Here is a 14,956-nt window from a genome sequence, read left to right as displayed (position 1 = left end):
AAAAAAAAAAAAAGGGGATGGGATTTGGGAGAGACTGATGGAGCGACTCTCGCGGTGCTATTTCTGTCCTGAGAGCCATGGCTGCAGCACGTCCAGTATCCGGGAAAGGGCAGAGCTCAATACTTTTTGCTCAACGCACATAGCAATCCTCTGCCCTTCTGGCTTTAAAAGCTGACTTGTTCCTTTTATTTTTGCCCTCGTATCCAGCTGCTCTGGTGCCAGCTCACGCTGTTCCTACCCAGCCCGAACCCCTGCGGCGCAGGGCAGGGGCAGGGAAAGCCCCACACCGGGTCCGCTCACCCTCCTCGCCCTGCAGCAGCTTCCTCAGAAAGCTTTTTTTTTTTTTTAGCCATCCAGATTTTCCATACCACCCCCCACGCACCTAAGAGCCCCATTATATCCCGTATTCAGCCCGGCGTGTACCAACACGAATCCTGCATTCCCAGCACATCAAGCCTCAAAGACAACATTTTTTTTGCCACAAAGATACCCCAATTTGCAGCAAACTGGGAAAATCAAATGAGTGTACACCACAAACTAAGGGCAGTGGTGCTGCCAACAGGTACTGTTAAAGGAGAGGTCATCGTGCTGTTCCCCTGAGCGGCTAATGGAGATCGATGGCTACGGCCACTCCGGTTTGACCGCATCGGGTGGCACCGAGCTCTGCAGCCTGAGGTAGATACAGGGGAGTTGGGAGAGCGCCTGGATTTACCTCCTCACTGCCAAAACGTACTCATCAGATCTTTTAGAGCCCAGTGAATGGTCCTACATAAAAACTGAGGCCAGAGAGAAATGCAGGCTGAGGACATCCAGGCTTTTGCAGTGATTACATCAACTTCTTTCATCTTAAAAGATTTGGGATGTGGGAAATGCGCATGGCAGGAGGCAACACAAATCCCCACGTTTCCCGCAAGCAGAGAGATGACCCCATTTGCGTGCTGCTGCTCAAAATGAATTTTATTAAATTTAAAAGGCTTTATCACACAGCGGTCTTTTATTCATTGCTGGGTGAATTTTGAAAGGAAGCAAAGCGCGAGGAATGAGCTTTGCAGCCTGACATATATAAATACAAATTAGCAAGATTTCAAGCTCAAAGTTTGAACAAAGGGACCTGATTTTTAAACAGCAATTGAGATTACTTAAAAGGTGATGCTTTCTATACTTTCCAGAGTCATGTCAGATCTCTGCTATAGTTTCCTGCAAATCATGTTATATGCCACCACATTGCAGTGCTGTCGGTCAGATCCCCTTAAAAAGTTACACCAGGGGCTCCTACTCTTGGGGCTTCTCTCCCGAACACGCTCCCTACGCAACATGAAGGTGAGATGGGGCTCAGATCACTGTGACCTTCTTCCTCTCTTAATCAGCCCCTCTTCCTCCAGAACTGGTATCACTGACATCAAAATACTTGATTAATATTCAATAGGTTTTTTTTCATCTCACCCATATTTCAACATCAGGCAAAAATCCCTGCAGGTTTCATCTCTACCATGAGGAAGCATCACAGCTCACGTTTCACTTTGAAATTGGATTTTGAACCAAAAACAAAACCATATTGAAGAAAAAAAAAAAAAAAGGACTGGCCCTTACAATGCAACTTAATACTCACTACTGGAGGAAAACAAATAAATAAACAAACAAAACATCCACAGTGCAACTCCATCCAGCCCAGTCAGGTCCTCCACTGCGAACTCAGACACAAGGTGCCTTCCACCACCATCTTCTCTCTCCTTGTGCCCGCGCAGAGCCCCACCGACCTTCGCACCTCTCGCAGTTGTGCTCCACTGGAGGTTCCCCAGTGCCAGATGCAACGGCCCCTTCCCTGCCCCGAAAGACAAAACTTTGCCTCTTCCTTCAGCCCTCCTAGAGTTACCCTGACCAAATCAAGCAAAACTGGCTTCTAATTAGAAAACTCTTCAGACAGTAAGCAGAGGAAAAGTGCTCTTCTACTTTCCCAACGAACAGATCTTTATACCTCTTAAAAAACAATGAGTTAAAGATATCATTTTATATTTCCATTAGTGGCTCTCGCTAAAAGGAGCATCTCCAGATCAGTTCTGAGACAGCCCTAATTTGCAAATTATACAGTTTTGTTACACATTTTTCCACTGATTATCAGTTTTAAACCTTTAATGTACAGCAAATCCAGATTACCATAAGAAAAATACATCAAGCAAAAAGCCACGCTGTTGAATTTAAAAAGAAAAGAATCTCATGAGTGACTTCAGAAAAATGTGATTAATTACTTGCCCAGCTGTTTTGTCAACACTTCCATAGTAATTTGGCAAAAGCACAAAATCACCAAGTTTATATTTTCATCAAATGGCTATTAGTGCTGTTGAAATCTCACAGGCACAAGCTCCATGTTTTATATTGCATCGCCTGTGCTCAGCTGGTAAGCCCTCATCTTTTCAGGTTAATTGTCTGAAAAACATTCTCCCTTCTACCCTGAGCCTTAAATATGACACCAAGGGTTTCACATATTAATTACAAAAGAAGGAAAGATACCCACCCTCTCCAATTATACTCCACAACATGTAATTCATTCCTCATCCATCCTTGCATTATACGGACTAGGGCAAGCAAATCCCAGTTCCCAATGCCCACACACATTCTGGATTTACAAAGCTCCGCATACAAAGACCAACATCTTGTAGTCGACCCTGAAAACCACATGTGCTCACAGCAGCAGGTCTCTTCTGACAGCTCAGTAGGTTTCAAAGCGTTTTATGAACCTTCACCACAAAACCCAAGCCTATTTTTTGACACCTTCCTGACAACAAGAGCACCAAGCTGTTAGTTGACATTCAGTTTAATAATATCGATATGCTAATGAGAAATCTGAATTTAAAAAAAAAAAATAGCATTTCAAGTTGCCATTCAATAGGAATTTTGACTAAATGCTGTATTTAATTAGGAACCTGTACACAGGCCTTATAGGGGCCGTAACTCCCAAGCTGCACCCCTTTTTGTTCTTTGGTGTCTCCAGTCCATCAGGGACCTCTCAAAGTTTCCAACATTACTTTCCCACCCATAGCCAAGCTCTTCAGTCTGTGCCTTAAAACCCACAACAGTTTAGGAATACAAGTCATTTTTCAAATCCAAGATCAATAACTGAGTGGTTAGACGTTCAAATGTATACACACATACATATACAAACATACATATATTTATACACACAAAAAGAAATTGCTCCATGTATACTGCTCAAACTGAAGCTTTGACCAAAATAATCAATAAGTGGAGAGCACAGAAATTAAAGTTTTCTCAGTTAAAAAAAAAAAAAAGAAAAAAATCAAACACCAAATGAAAAACATGACTACGATCCAACAATAACAGTACTTACAATTATCTTTTGTGCCTGGGAACAGTATCGCCAGTCAGTATATACACTCCTTCTGCAGAGATCCAGGGGAAACAGAAAACATTTTACCACAAGAGCTTTGTGAATTTTGGAAACTGAAGGAGAGTTTGAACAGCGACATCAGTACTGGCTTGGTGTACTCCACTCAGCCACACATCTCCTGGGAAGGCCACCCCAGAGCTGCCCATGCTTGGAGTGATGGCTGTTCCCATCCTACGCTGCTGCAGCGGCACCATCCCACCTTCTCCTCTTTTAACACACCTTTGAGACCCATGGGACGAAGCACTAAGAGCAACAACAACCGTTTCCAACCACAATCTCTGGGGCCCAAGCGAAAAAGGAGGGGACTAGTAGTTAAGAGCTACCACAAAGGCAGAGAAATTGGAGAGTGCCACACTCCAGAAGAGAACAAAGAGCACCTGAATGCCCACCGACTCTCGGGGGAGAGGTGGACACGTCCATGGAAGGAATGCACCCACTGAAACTGCACGACAGGACAACTCAACACCTGAAGTTGCCGTAACAAGCTTTTGCTCAAAATCAAATCTGTGTACAGACATACCCGCACCTCCTGTGATTTTGTAATGGCAGTGAAAGCTTTTCCAAATATTTAAGTGACTCTTTGTCAGCGGACTCATCTTACCATGGTATAAATATTTGAAAAAAAATTAAAAACAAATCATCAAAACTGCAGAGGTTTGAACTGTTTAACAACAAAGCCAATTTTGTACTCCTAGCAGCCCAAAGTGCAGGATCCAGGGAAGCTAATCCACCTCCCTCTCCAGCCTCAGCAAACTCAACACCTTCTCAGAAACACTTGCCAAGAGTTGTACTAAGTCTGAAGATGTCAAACTTCATTTACGCTACAGCATTTCTCCTCGGCTTGTAAGATCATTATTGCTCCCTCTGTGGGGTTGAAAACGTCGTGCAGCCAGCACTACGATATCGAAAGGAAACCCAGAACACAGATAGCACAACAGATAAGACTGACGTTCACCTACATTCGTTATCATGCAAGCAGCGACAGAAAAAGTCCCAGACTTGGCACTTTTGAGAACATTTCATCACTTTCCAATTAAAACTCTGACCTTGCCTGAACTATCAACACTGGATATGCCCTGGTATCTCTGCAGAAACAATCTCCTTTTACAGCAATTTTTAAAAATATTAAATAAAAGAATTAACAACTGTTTTTCTAAAGAAAAAGTTGCTTACTCAAGACTGAATAGTGGACTGGAAACAAAATCACAGCAAGCAAGGCAGTAGTTTCACCTTCCAGGAGGTGGAATCTGTTTGCAAAAGCCTTCGAAGCACTGAATTCCTATTGAGAAGATAAATCAATAAATAAAACCACGCTGTTGTAGCTCTAGTAGGCTGGACAAGTCACTGATGACATTTCAGCTAGGACTTCAGAATGTTCATCTCTATCACAGTTTCAACTGAAAATCTGGAGGGCCTGTGTTGTAAGGGAAAATTAGCCAGAACTGTCACAAAAATAGCAAACTGGAGAGGCTGTGACCTCTGTTAGCAATGTATCATCCAACCTACGCTAAAGCTGCACTTCAAGTTGCAAGCTTGGCTCTGGGCCACTTACAGGTCCATACTCAACACTGGAGACACCAATAATTTGGGGAATTTTACTGCCACACCCAGAAAACACAACAGTGAGCTGAATCTGGAACTCGGCATGAATGAAGGGCTGGCTTTTTTTTTCAGGAGAAGCTGGGAGGCATAAGACAAAATCTCCCCCTCAAACAGCTCTCGTAAAAAAAAGGCTTTCCACTGTTGGAAACTATTCTGACCGAGCACCTCCCCTGCAACAGAGCATGGGCACACACTCGGCTTCGTGATTTATTCTACGAAAAGGGTTACCAGGGATGTAGTAATCTCCTCCTATAAACATTTTGGGAGCAAAGCGCACACGTGACCTCAGAGCAAGTGCTCGAGGAGAGGGAAGAGTGGAAACCACGTAAGAGTAATCAGTTCTTCTTTGGTTCTTGATTTTGTTCATCAAAAGGAGCAGGAAGGCTTAAACAGCTGCATGTTCTCAGAAAAAAGTTTTATTTCCCTGAGTTGAGCTTCTCATTTTTAAGGAGTGATTACAAGAAGCATCTTTTCAATTATTCACTGCCCTAGAAAGCACTTAAAATCCACCTTCTGTTCCATGATGCTTTCCAAGACAGTTATATTGGTTAATAAATTATTAACGGCTACAAAACTGCTATGGGGAGGATGCAGGACAAAGTACTCAACTTTCTTTTAACCTTTCATACAGGACCATCTTCCAGTTCTTTTGGGCTAATACTCTGGATAAAAAGTAATTCCATACCAATGTTTCAGAAATACTTTGGAAATTATTTAGACAGTCCCCCATGCAATAGATACTGCAACTTCTATACCATATAGCAGCAGCTGGCATTGACGGAACCCTCAAAAATATGAATATGCATAGCAAAGGACACCTAATTTTCTTTGTACTTAACAGTGGTAAAAACTATCATCATCTTTGTCATTTTGTGCCTGATTCTCTAGAGAAACTGCTGTGTTTCACCTAAGAACACCTGGTAGTCTCTTCCAGTCACATAAACAGGGGACTTGAGTTGTACAAGAGAACAGAATTGCATTTCCGAACTCCAAAATAGGTTCCACATGGGATGCAACTCAAAAATTTTGAAGATCCTTGGAAAATATCAATAAAAAAAAAGATATAGTTCTTTTGCTTTGCCAGCTCTGATACATTTGAAAATAACTAGTTTTGAAGTGGTTTTCTGACAACAAACAGTCAACGCATGGCTAGATACTTTGCCAGCTATAGAAAGATTTCTGTCCAAGACTTCTTTGAAGCCAGCAAAGGGCAGAGCGGTACGGCACGTACACTTGTTTGCTTTTCCGTTACAAGTTTCCTTTTCACTGCAGCTGGGTCTGTACTGGTGAAGCTGTGCTGCTTCAACTGCTCTAAGGAGAAAGCCTTACCGCTTTTATTGCGTTCATCATTTGTACAGAAAGGAGTCTGCAGAAAAGCTATTTTAAGTGCTGCAAACTTAGATCTCAAAATATGCTTAAGCTGGCCATAGAAGACCTAAGACTTCGTTCTGGAGTCCCAGTCATCTCCAAGCAGCGTACCTTCCCCAGGAAACGAGGAAGGACCTAGAGACACCAGGACTTTGCCATAAAAGTTTACATTTTGGTTTTGTTCCAAGCTACATTTTCTGGTCACATGAGCAAAATGCTGCTGACTTATAATTCCAGGAATTTGCCTTTCCTGAAGCTTCTCTTATAAACACACTTAACAAATGCAGCTCCGGGTGTATACAGAACCCAAGTAAGTGTCTGCAGACAGCTTTTTCACGTACTTAAGCCCTGTAGGAGACGCTTCTCTGCCTGTTCCCTGTAGAAATATTTTTCTGACATGTTGCAGTCTTAGGCATTTAGCGTACTACCCAAGATGATCCAATTAACAATAAGCCAGCTTTTTTCATCGTAGTCACTCAAAATCCGAAGCACGCATATTGCTATCCACGTAAGATTTAACATGGACTAAAAATAAGGCGCTCTCAAGCTCTGCAGTCTGTTGTTGGTGAGAAGACAGGAGATGTACAAGGACTCAGTGTAATGCAAATTCCAAATCAAATTCCCTGGAACACTCATCACAACCCTTCCTGGTTCCTCCTCGTCACTAAACATCCAATTTTACCACAATAAAGCATCTACTTACCTTAATAGATCCATAACGTCTTCTCCCACATGAAGTCCATCCACTCGTAGCATGTACACATCCCAAACTGGATGCTTTAGAGCAACAGTCATCAGGCAGCACTATCTGTGCCCTACATGCACGCGTTGTCTCCTCTCTTCCCAGCTACTCTGCTTCCTCAGCTCCTCTTGACATGCAAGGCAGCCACTGCACGCAGTCCCAACCATCCCTCAAATTTGTTGATCACGAAAGCATCTCCCAGTCTCAAAACTACGGTAAGAGAATGTGCCAGGTGCATCAACGTTAACACATCAGGAGAGGGGGAAGAAGCTAAGACACAGACTCTGAAGAAAGGCCTGAAGGAACACCCACCCTAGATTGCATCTCGATCAGTGCCCCAGGCTCCTGGGTTTTCACTGCTTCTCTGTAAAGCCCAAACACTCACTCCTCACTAAAACATATTTTCAGAAAGCTGATCTTTTAAGTCACTGAAAGCTGGAGAAGCTACTTCTCTTGGCAGTTTCTTCGAACAGTTAATCACCCATGTGTTAAAAACGCATGTTTATCTTCTCATTTGAATTTGTCTAGTCTTATACAAATATTTATACCCTTCTTCCAAACAAGGAGACCTTTAATATGCACAGTTGTATCTTCCTGGTGCACACAATTTTTTAGAATCAAGCCGGAATTTGGAACACCATCCTTGTGCGGGAGCACCTCCCTGGCAGGGAAACAAGACTCCACAGCAGCACAGAGCTTGGGCCAGCAGAGAACAGGCAAATGCCCACCACTGCTGCATTCACTGCGATAGCCCATGATCAGGTTTTCCTGATAAGGAAGGCAAAGGTCAAATGAAGAAACAAGTCCTTGAAATTTAAGTCAACAGCACAAAACAGGCTGTGTTGGTTTCCTGCTTCTCCCTTACTGGTTTCATGCCCCGCAAGTTACACTGAGAAGCAGCATTGCGCCTATCGAGGATGTTAAGATTTGTCTGTCTTCTTGGGGCTAAAACATCCAAGCCCTAAAAAGACGGAAGTAGTACTAGAGGTATTTACTGAAAGAAACACTTTGGTGGTTGTCCTAACTCAGAAGGTTAATCTCCCCAAGAGAAAAATCTTCCACCTCTTTGCACTTACTCTGGAGCTCAAAGACTGAGGGCAGGAAGTTCATGAACAGTATTCATGCTTGCAGGCAACACCAGATGCGTCAGAATTTCTAGCTCTCTACTGCTCTCCTGAACATTCAGCTCCCAGTTTGCATGGAAGAGTTGAAGTTTTGTTACTGAAGCGCAGCACATGTGGTTATAAGGACCTGACTATTTCCTGTAAGCACCCAGTAGTAAGAAATGTACACGCGGAGATGAGCAGGCTCATTCTGAGAGGTGTCTGAGCGACTAATTAACAGGGCATGTCCTGATAAATCAAAGTGCTAAAGTGCCTTCTGATGAGAAGCAGTATTAGTAAGGAAAGCCTGGCCAAAGTCCTCTGAAGACAAAAGGCTTAGTCCTCCAACACCAGAGGAAACGCTGAGCCTTGGCCATGGGAGTTTTCTCCATCTTCCTCCAGAAACACTTTCACAGAGAAGTCCAAAGCAATTTTAAAACATCCATAGCCTAGAGCCTAGCTCCCTTTGGAAGAATGATAGAGACTGATACTACGGAACATGTCCTTTCACATGCAGTGCTCTGCTGCTGAGTAAGACAAATATCACAACAGGATGACAAATTCAGATTTAGTTTCTGTACTGGGTTTTGTGTCGATCAGAGCAAAAGGCAGCCTCCAACTGCAGGCCTAGGAAAAGACTTTGCCAGAGGTGGCAATGGTGACAGTTATGCAAGTGTGTGATAAATGAGTGAGTTAATCTTACTCTGTGTATCAGTTACAAAGATGAACACAGAAACAACGTATTTCTGGAGAGAAACTGAAAGACTGCTGGATCTGCCCAGCTTCTCCAGCAGATGTGTCAAGGCCTCTGCAGGCTTATGATTTTTTTTTTTTTTTCCCCAAGTAAGCCCCCCCTGTCCCTCCCCGACCACATTTCAATCAAGTCCATGACTACAGCCGAGACAGAAGAATCCTATTCTGGAGCTGCTGCTTTGCATCTTCAGCTGTTTTGGTAACAGCTTCAAGCAACTCCCTTACAGACACAGCCAAAATCATTCTCTCTTCTGGCCATCAGGAGTGTGTGTTCCACAATCCGAATTCTAGGACCAGTCACCCAGGGTGGATGCCCCTCCCGTAACAGGAACTCATTCAAATAAATTTACAAATAAGAAACAATGCAGGAGATTTCTTACTTGATTTTTAACCGTCAATAAAAGGAGGAATTGAAGCCTTCTCTATGTTCTATGTCGTTTGTCAAACCACGTAAAAGACTAGCATCCTTCTTGTAGTCTTTACAAATTCGGTGTTGATATTTAATCTCTCTCAGAATTAACATTCAGGTGTATGAATGGATTCAGTTTTATTTTGAGCGCTGGTAAGCTAGCAGCTACAGGGTTTTTTTCCCTCTTTTTAGCAAGCTGATTCGAAGCCGGCTGCATTGAGAAGAACAGCTGAAAGAGCTCTCATTTGTGATTCAGTATGAAGGATAAGTTATAGGGCAAAGCAAAGTTTTAAGAGTTACTACTATAAGGCTCTAAAAATCAATTTTCTTGATTGTCAATTTTCAGTCAAGCTCAAAAATTATCTATTTTTAGTGATTTTAAAATGAACCCACCATGCTGAAGAAGCTAGCATTATTTTAAAAGCCAGGGAACTAAATAGACAATTCCACTTAACAGCACCCTTTTAATGAAACTTTTTACTTATCTTCTGAATTAAATATACTTTAATCCCCACCATTACATTTTGAAGCTGACATCTCCTCAGGCAGAAGACTTCAGCTTCCTTTATCTGGAAGATAATTAGCACTCAGGCCACCAGTGCAATCTACCTCACACCAAGACTTCAGAGCTTTCAGATTCCAGTACTATCACATCCAGACTACCGCGTGTATTTTAGAGATGGTAAGCATGACGGGGATATAGTACTCCTGCGGGTTTTCAATTAACTTTCTACCAGCTGTTAGGAGTAAGATAACACCTAACCCAGCGCTAAGTCAGCCAGAACACAGTTTTTAGAGAAGTTTCCGTGAGTTCAAATCAGCAGTCATCTTGCACAGGTTCATGCTTACCGCTCAGATGGTGACAGCATTTTTTTTTTTTTTTTTTAATCTGACAGTAGCATCTCAAAAGTTTTGTGAAGGCATGACCTGTGTAGCAGAGTATAAACCAACCACCTGCTCTAACTTTTCAGTAGCGCACCTCACTCAACAACCAATCTGGTCTAGGTATGTTTTCCAAAACCAAAGCAGATCAAGCAGTAAACCTGCTATAATGCTGAATTTAAAAGGTATAGTTTGTAATGCTAACAAAGTAAATTTGCTTCATTCCAACACTACTGCAACACAAAGACCATTTCAGCATTTTGGGTGGAAAATAAAAGGCTTTTTACTTAAGACAACGACTTGAAGACAAGCAAGAACCAGGAAACCCAAACTGTCTGTGTCCAGTACTATGTAAAGCAACTCTGGGGTCACAATTCAGTCTCAAAGCAAACAAGACCAGAGGGAGCAGACAGTGCAAACAAGCTTCCTTTTCTTACGTTAAAAAAAAGTAAAGTTTCAAAGTCTGGGTTACTGCTGAATGGCAGATTGCTGATGTCAGCCGTGCAATTACTTTGTGAGAACACAACTTAAAAACAAACCTAAATACTAAGACGTGCAAAAATCACGACCAAAGAGACAGGTTTTCCAAAAGGACTTTTGAAATCCTTCACAAAAATGTTATCACAACTCTAATACTAAGTTAAAGTATTGCACTAGCACTGAAAAGTTCTCTGACTGTAAGCATCACAGACTGCAGCATTCACTTTGCAATGCAACCATCTTAGAGATAAACATTACCCTGTGACAATCAGATTACACTACGGCAAAGTAGGAAACAAGGTCACTTTTCAAACAGAACAGAAGCAAATTCAGGAACAGAACTCGGGTTTCAAAAAATAAAAAGCAAAATCTAACTTTCTGTATCGCTGGACCATCCCAGAGTTGGTCTGAAACACATAAGCACAGCTAAATACAGAAGACAAACCTCCACTTACACCTAAAGCTGAGACACTGGAGGAGGCAAGCAAACAGGACAGCCAAACACAAACACTGACGGAGAGATACTAAAAAAAAATGTATCTGAACAAGCTCAAGGGTTTTAAAGTCTTTTACAAGCCTGTTTTCAGCATTCTAAGACTCAGTCCATCACAAGCTGATATATCCATCTTCCAAATGCTATGTACACGTACTCTGAGCAGTTTTATCACCTGTACCACAAAACAATGCCCATGACTCTCAACAGAGAGGGTATTGCAAGAACTGAGAACTGCAATAACTGCAGTAATTGTAGTGTGAAGCATTCTAAAGCAAAATCCCAAATTTCTTCAGTAAAGCCAAGTGAAGGACATAGGATGCCATGCAATTTAGAAACTTGTGTTACAGCGTATCCCACTGAAATGACTGCCATGCACAAGAGACCAAAAAGAGATTGCACCCAGAAAAAGCAGGACAAAGTTACTGTTTTCTACCAATGAACTTTGAAGCAGAGCATGAAAGAGTAAATGACTCAGCAGGTTCAAAAACTCCATCTTAGTTTTTCCAAAGCACTGGAGGAGGAAGCTTAATTTAAACTGGATGGTGTCCCTAAACATTCCAAATTAATCCCTCCTGTACAAAGAAATGTTACTTTTAATAAAACAGCACCTGGTTTTGAAAGCTACCTCATCCTACTGCACATTTAATGTGTAGTATTTGCTAGAATTAAGAACCTTTTCTGTTACTGAGTATTTTGTGCTATTTTGGCCAAAATTTAAGTTTAAGGAAATTTGCTGCCCTTGATGATCCATTACTTCTAGTGAGTAGGTTTTGTACATCCATGCAAATAATTTATTAGTAAGGAATGACATAGAATTTTTCAGAGCAACCTAATAAATGAGTTTTTCCAAGAGAAATAAACTCATTTCAGCAGCACAAACAAGACAACATTCTGAATATATAATACATAGTAAACATAAAACGAGGATTCACTCTGTGTATTAAAAATGAAGTTGGATGCAAGAACTTGCATTAAAAAAAGTTGTATGCAGTGTTATTTAAAAAAAACCCCTGTGTTCTACATATGGAAACAGGTAGAGACTATCAGGCTGACGTCAGGTGGAAGAAGGTGACAACTTTTTACATCTGGAACTGGAAGTGCCAATCCAATTATATGCTTGGGCCAAGACCGTGTACCCACCCAGGTCAGCCCTCAGCGTATTCAAATGCTGGTGTATGGGTATCTGCTTACTACTGCAGAAGTCTTTACTGATGAATTCTGCCTTCTGCTGACTCAATTCTTGCCTGGTTTTGCGTTTCACCAGTTTCTCTTTCTACGAAGAAAGCGCAGCACTGCCATTTAATGCTGCATTTTGTCCAGCCCTGACAATAACCAGCTTCAGGGATGTGAAAGCAGAAAAGAGACTATCCAAAACGCTGGATCTTTAGTAAATTTACAGGGTTAAAGGGTTTCATTACAGAACCCTGGAGCTAACTGTTTGTATACAGCACTGTGAGAAGGGCCCCACTTTTCTGGGTAAGATGATCTAAGGCAAGCATGTGGGTACAGATTTGCCCCTAGCAGCTATCTTACCATAACTGTGTTCTTAACTTGAGCTAGGTAATTCAAATGGTATAGAAGATTACCTGGGATTAAAATAGAAGGTAAGGTTTGGCAGCTTAAGGTAAAAGCTATGAGTATCCACAGGAAGGAATTCAAACTCAACTCCAGATTGTCCTAATTTTATTTGAGTTGGTTAACCAATTTTGAAGCACTTTACAGTTTACATAACTTAAAGGAGCACACCGTGTCCTATAAATTAACATTTTTAATAACTCAAGACATCACAACAAAGGCAGATTTTGAAATAAATTGTCTGTTTAGTTATCTGTATCAAGAAGGAACACACACGGGGAAGGAAAAAACAGCATTAACAAGAAAACACTAGTTCTAAACTGAGTTTGTGCTTCTACACCAAAAACACAGTACTGAAGTAACAAGAACTTTGCAGAGAACTTGAAAAGGTACATAACTTCTGTAGTCCCAAAACCAAAGTACATATTTATTTCTTCTTCTACCTGTTATATGGTTTGGTTCTATGAAATCAGCATTACTGGTAGAGGGACAAATGTAAGATACACTAAATTTGCTGCAAATATGAATCCTATTGTAGCAGTTGGTGAGGCTGTTGGTTTGGGTTAAGCTGAATGGCTTTCCTGCATGATAAGCAATAGCAAATCTTTTCCATGTATTTAATAATCAACGCATTTGTTAGTACAAAGCAGATGGTGTTCAGCAAGAAGGCATTAAGTGATCATTTGAAAACACTATGCTTTTTTTTTTTTAAAAAAAAAAAAACAACACATTAAGCCATTCTAAATAATTTCGTGAAGGCCAGATGTTCAAAGCTGGTGCGCAGATAAAAACTGCACGTCCATGGTTTACGCATGAAATTACCCAGAGCCTGACAGGTGTTAGGATATGCCAATAGTTACTGGCATGCTTTCTCTACGACATGCAGAACTCAAGTCATTTTTCAGTAAACTTTGAAAATCTGGTCTTAGCTACAAATTAACACTGCTTCACTCCATTAATTTAACAAAAGGCATTAATTCACCTTTCGATTTTTGGTTGTTGACTAAAAATAAAAAAGTGAGATATTTTAATTTTAATAATTTTGTACAGATCTTCAAAGCAGTTATGTTTGTTCTCAAAATAAGCAAAAAACTTTTCAGAAAGTTTAATTATTAAATGTTATCCTGTATATTTATGCTCACTACAGATTATTTTTTGAAGCAATCTCAAAACTTAAAACTTTAGAAAACTTTTTTATTTTTAAACAGAGAAGGTTACTTTAGGCCTAGATCAAAAAAAAAAATTATGTACTAGGGTAAAAGATGGAGTTGGAGAGTCAGTCTCTGGATGCTTCTTAAAAATACGTGCTTCAAATACAGGTTTAGAAAAGAAATAAAATATCACGTTTTCAGTCACACGGAAGAAAACATCTGCAAAGAAAAAAGGCCCTCATCCTTAAGATTGAAGAAAAAGGGGAGGGGGGAGCAAGCACTGTTTTCCCAAGTTGCCCAAATCACACACAGACACAAGAAGGTTACAAATGCCATTCATGAAAGAATGCACCACAAACATCAGCATTTATTCATTTAGAATATTTTTTTTTTTTTTTAGCAAATGACAAAAGACCCCGCTCACTGGCTTCACTTTTGTTTACCTTTTGCTTACATTACACATTTAAACATTTGTCAAAACTTACTAAGTTGTCTGCATTCATGCACAACTAGAAAACATCCTCAATTTATTTAAACCAGAAATGCATTACCAGAAATGTATTAACATTTTTCACTACTAAACATTTAAAAAAAAAAAAAAAAGTTGAAATTATTAAAAAGGTTATCCTGGAAATGTTAACTTCACAGCAGACTTAAACTACTAATTGGCTCACATTTCAAATTGGAAAAAGCAAGGTTCATGCTAGTGTTAGTGTACATCTCGCCCTAGCACTACTGAAGGATCATGGTTCACCTTGATCATATATAATAAAAAGAAAAGTGCATACAGAAATTTACAACAAATTTAAGGACAAAAAATGGTCCAATTGATGTGGTCCCAACAATTAACTCAAAAGTCTATGACAAATACGAGCTTCGGTGAGCTATTTATACTACTTAAGTACGGATATACAGAAAGTTGAGTTCATTTGAAATCTTCAAAAAATGTTCCTGTCAATCCTCAAATGGTGGCTGTTATAGCTTAAAAT

At 40.6% G+C, this 14,956-nt stretch overlaps 1 protein-coding gene across 6 annotated transcripts in view; it reads right to left on the bottom strand.

Moving 5' to 3' along the window:
• Positions 1–14,956, bottom strand: part of DNAJB6 (DnaJ heat shock protein family (Hsp40) member B6) — a 61,115-nt gene that overhangs the window by 16,526 nt on the left and 29,633 nt on the right. The window contains exon 9 of one of the 6 annotated variants that reach the window (XM_086741880.1): positions 12,908–14,186. The exons of the other annotated variants lie outside the window; for them this stretch is intronic. Coding sequence (XP_086598006.1) covers positions 14,047–14,186 — 140 coding nt within the window. The 3' untranslated portion in view covers positions 12,908–14,046. Of the gene's footprint in view, positions 1–12,907; positions 14,187–14,956 lie in introns of those variants that run through there. 6 annotated transcript variants of the gene reach the window in all.

Source organism: Chlamydotis macqueenii, chromosome 2 (assembly GCF_036417535.1).
Source record: "Chlamydotis macqueenii isolate bChlMac1 chromosome 2, bChlMac1.mat, whole genome shotgun sequence".
Classification (NCBI taxonomy): Eukaryota; Metazoa; Chordata; class Aves; order Otidiformes; family Otididae; genus Chlamydotis; species Chlamydotis macqueenii.
Note: the sequence above shows the minus strand (reverse complement) of the source record. Positions and strands in the feature narration are given on the sequence as shown.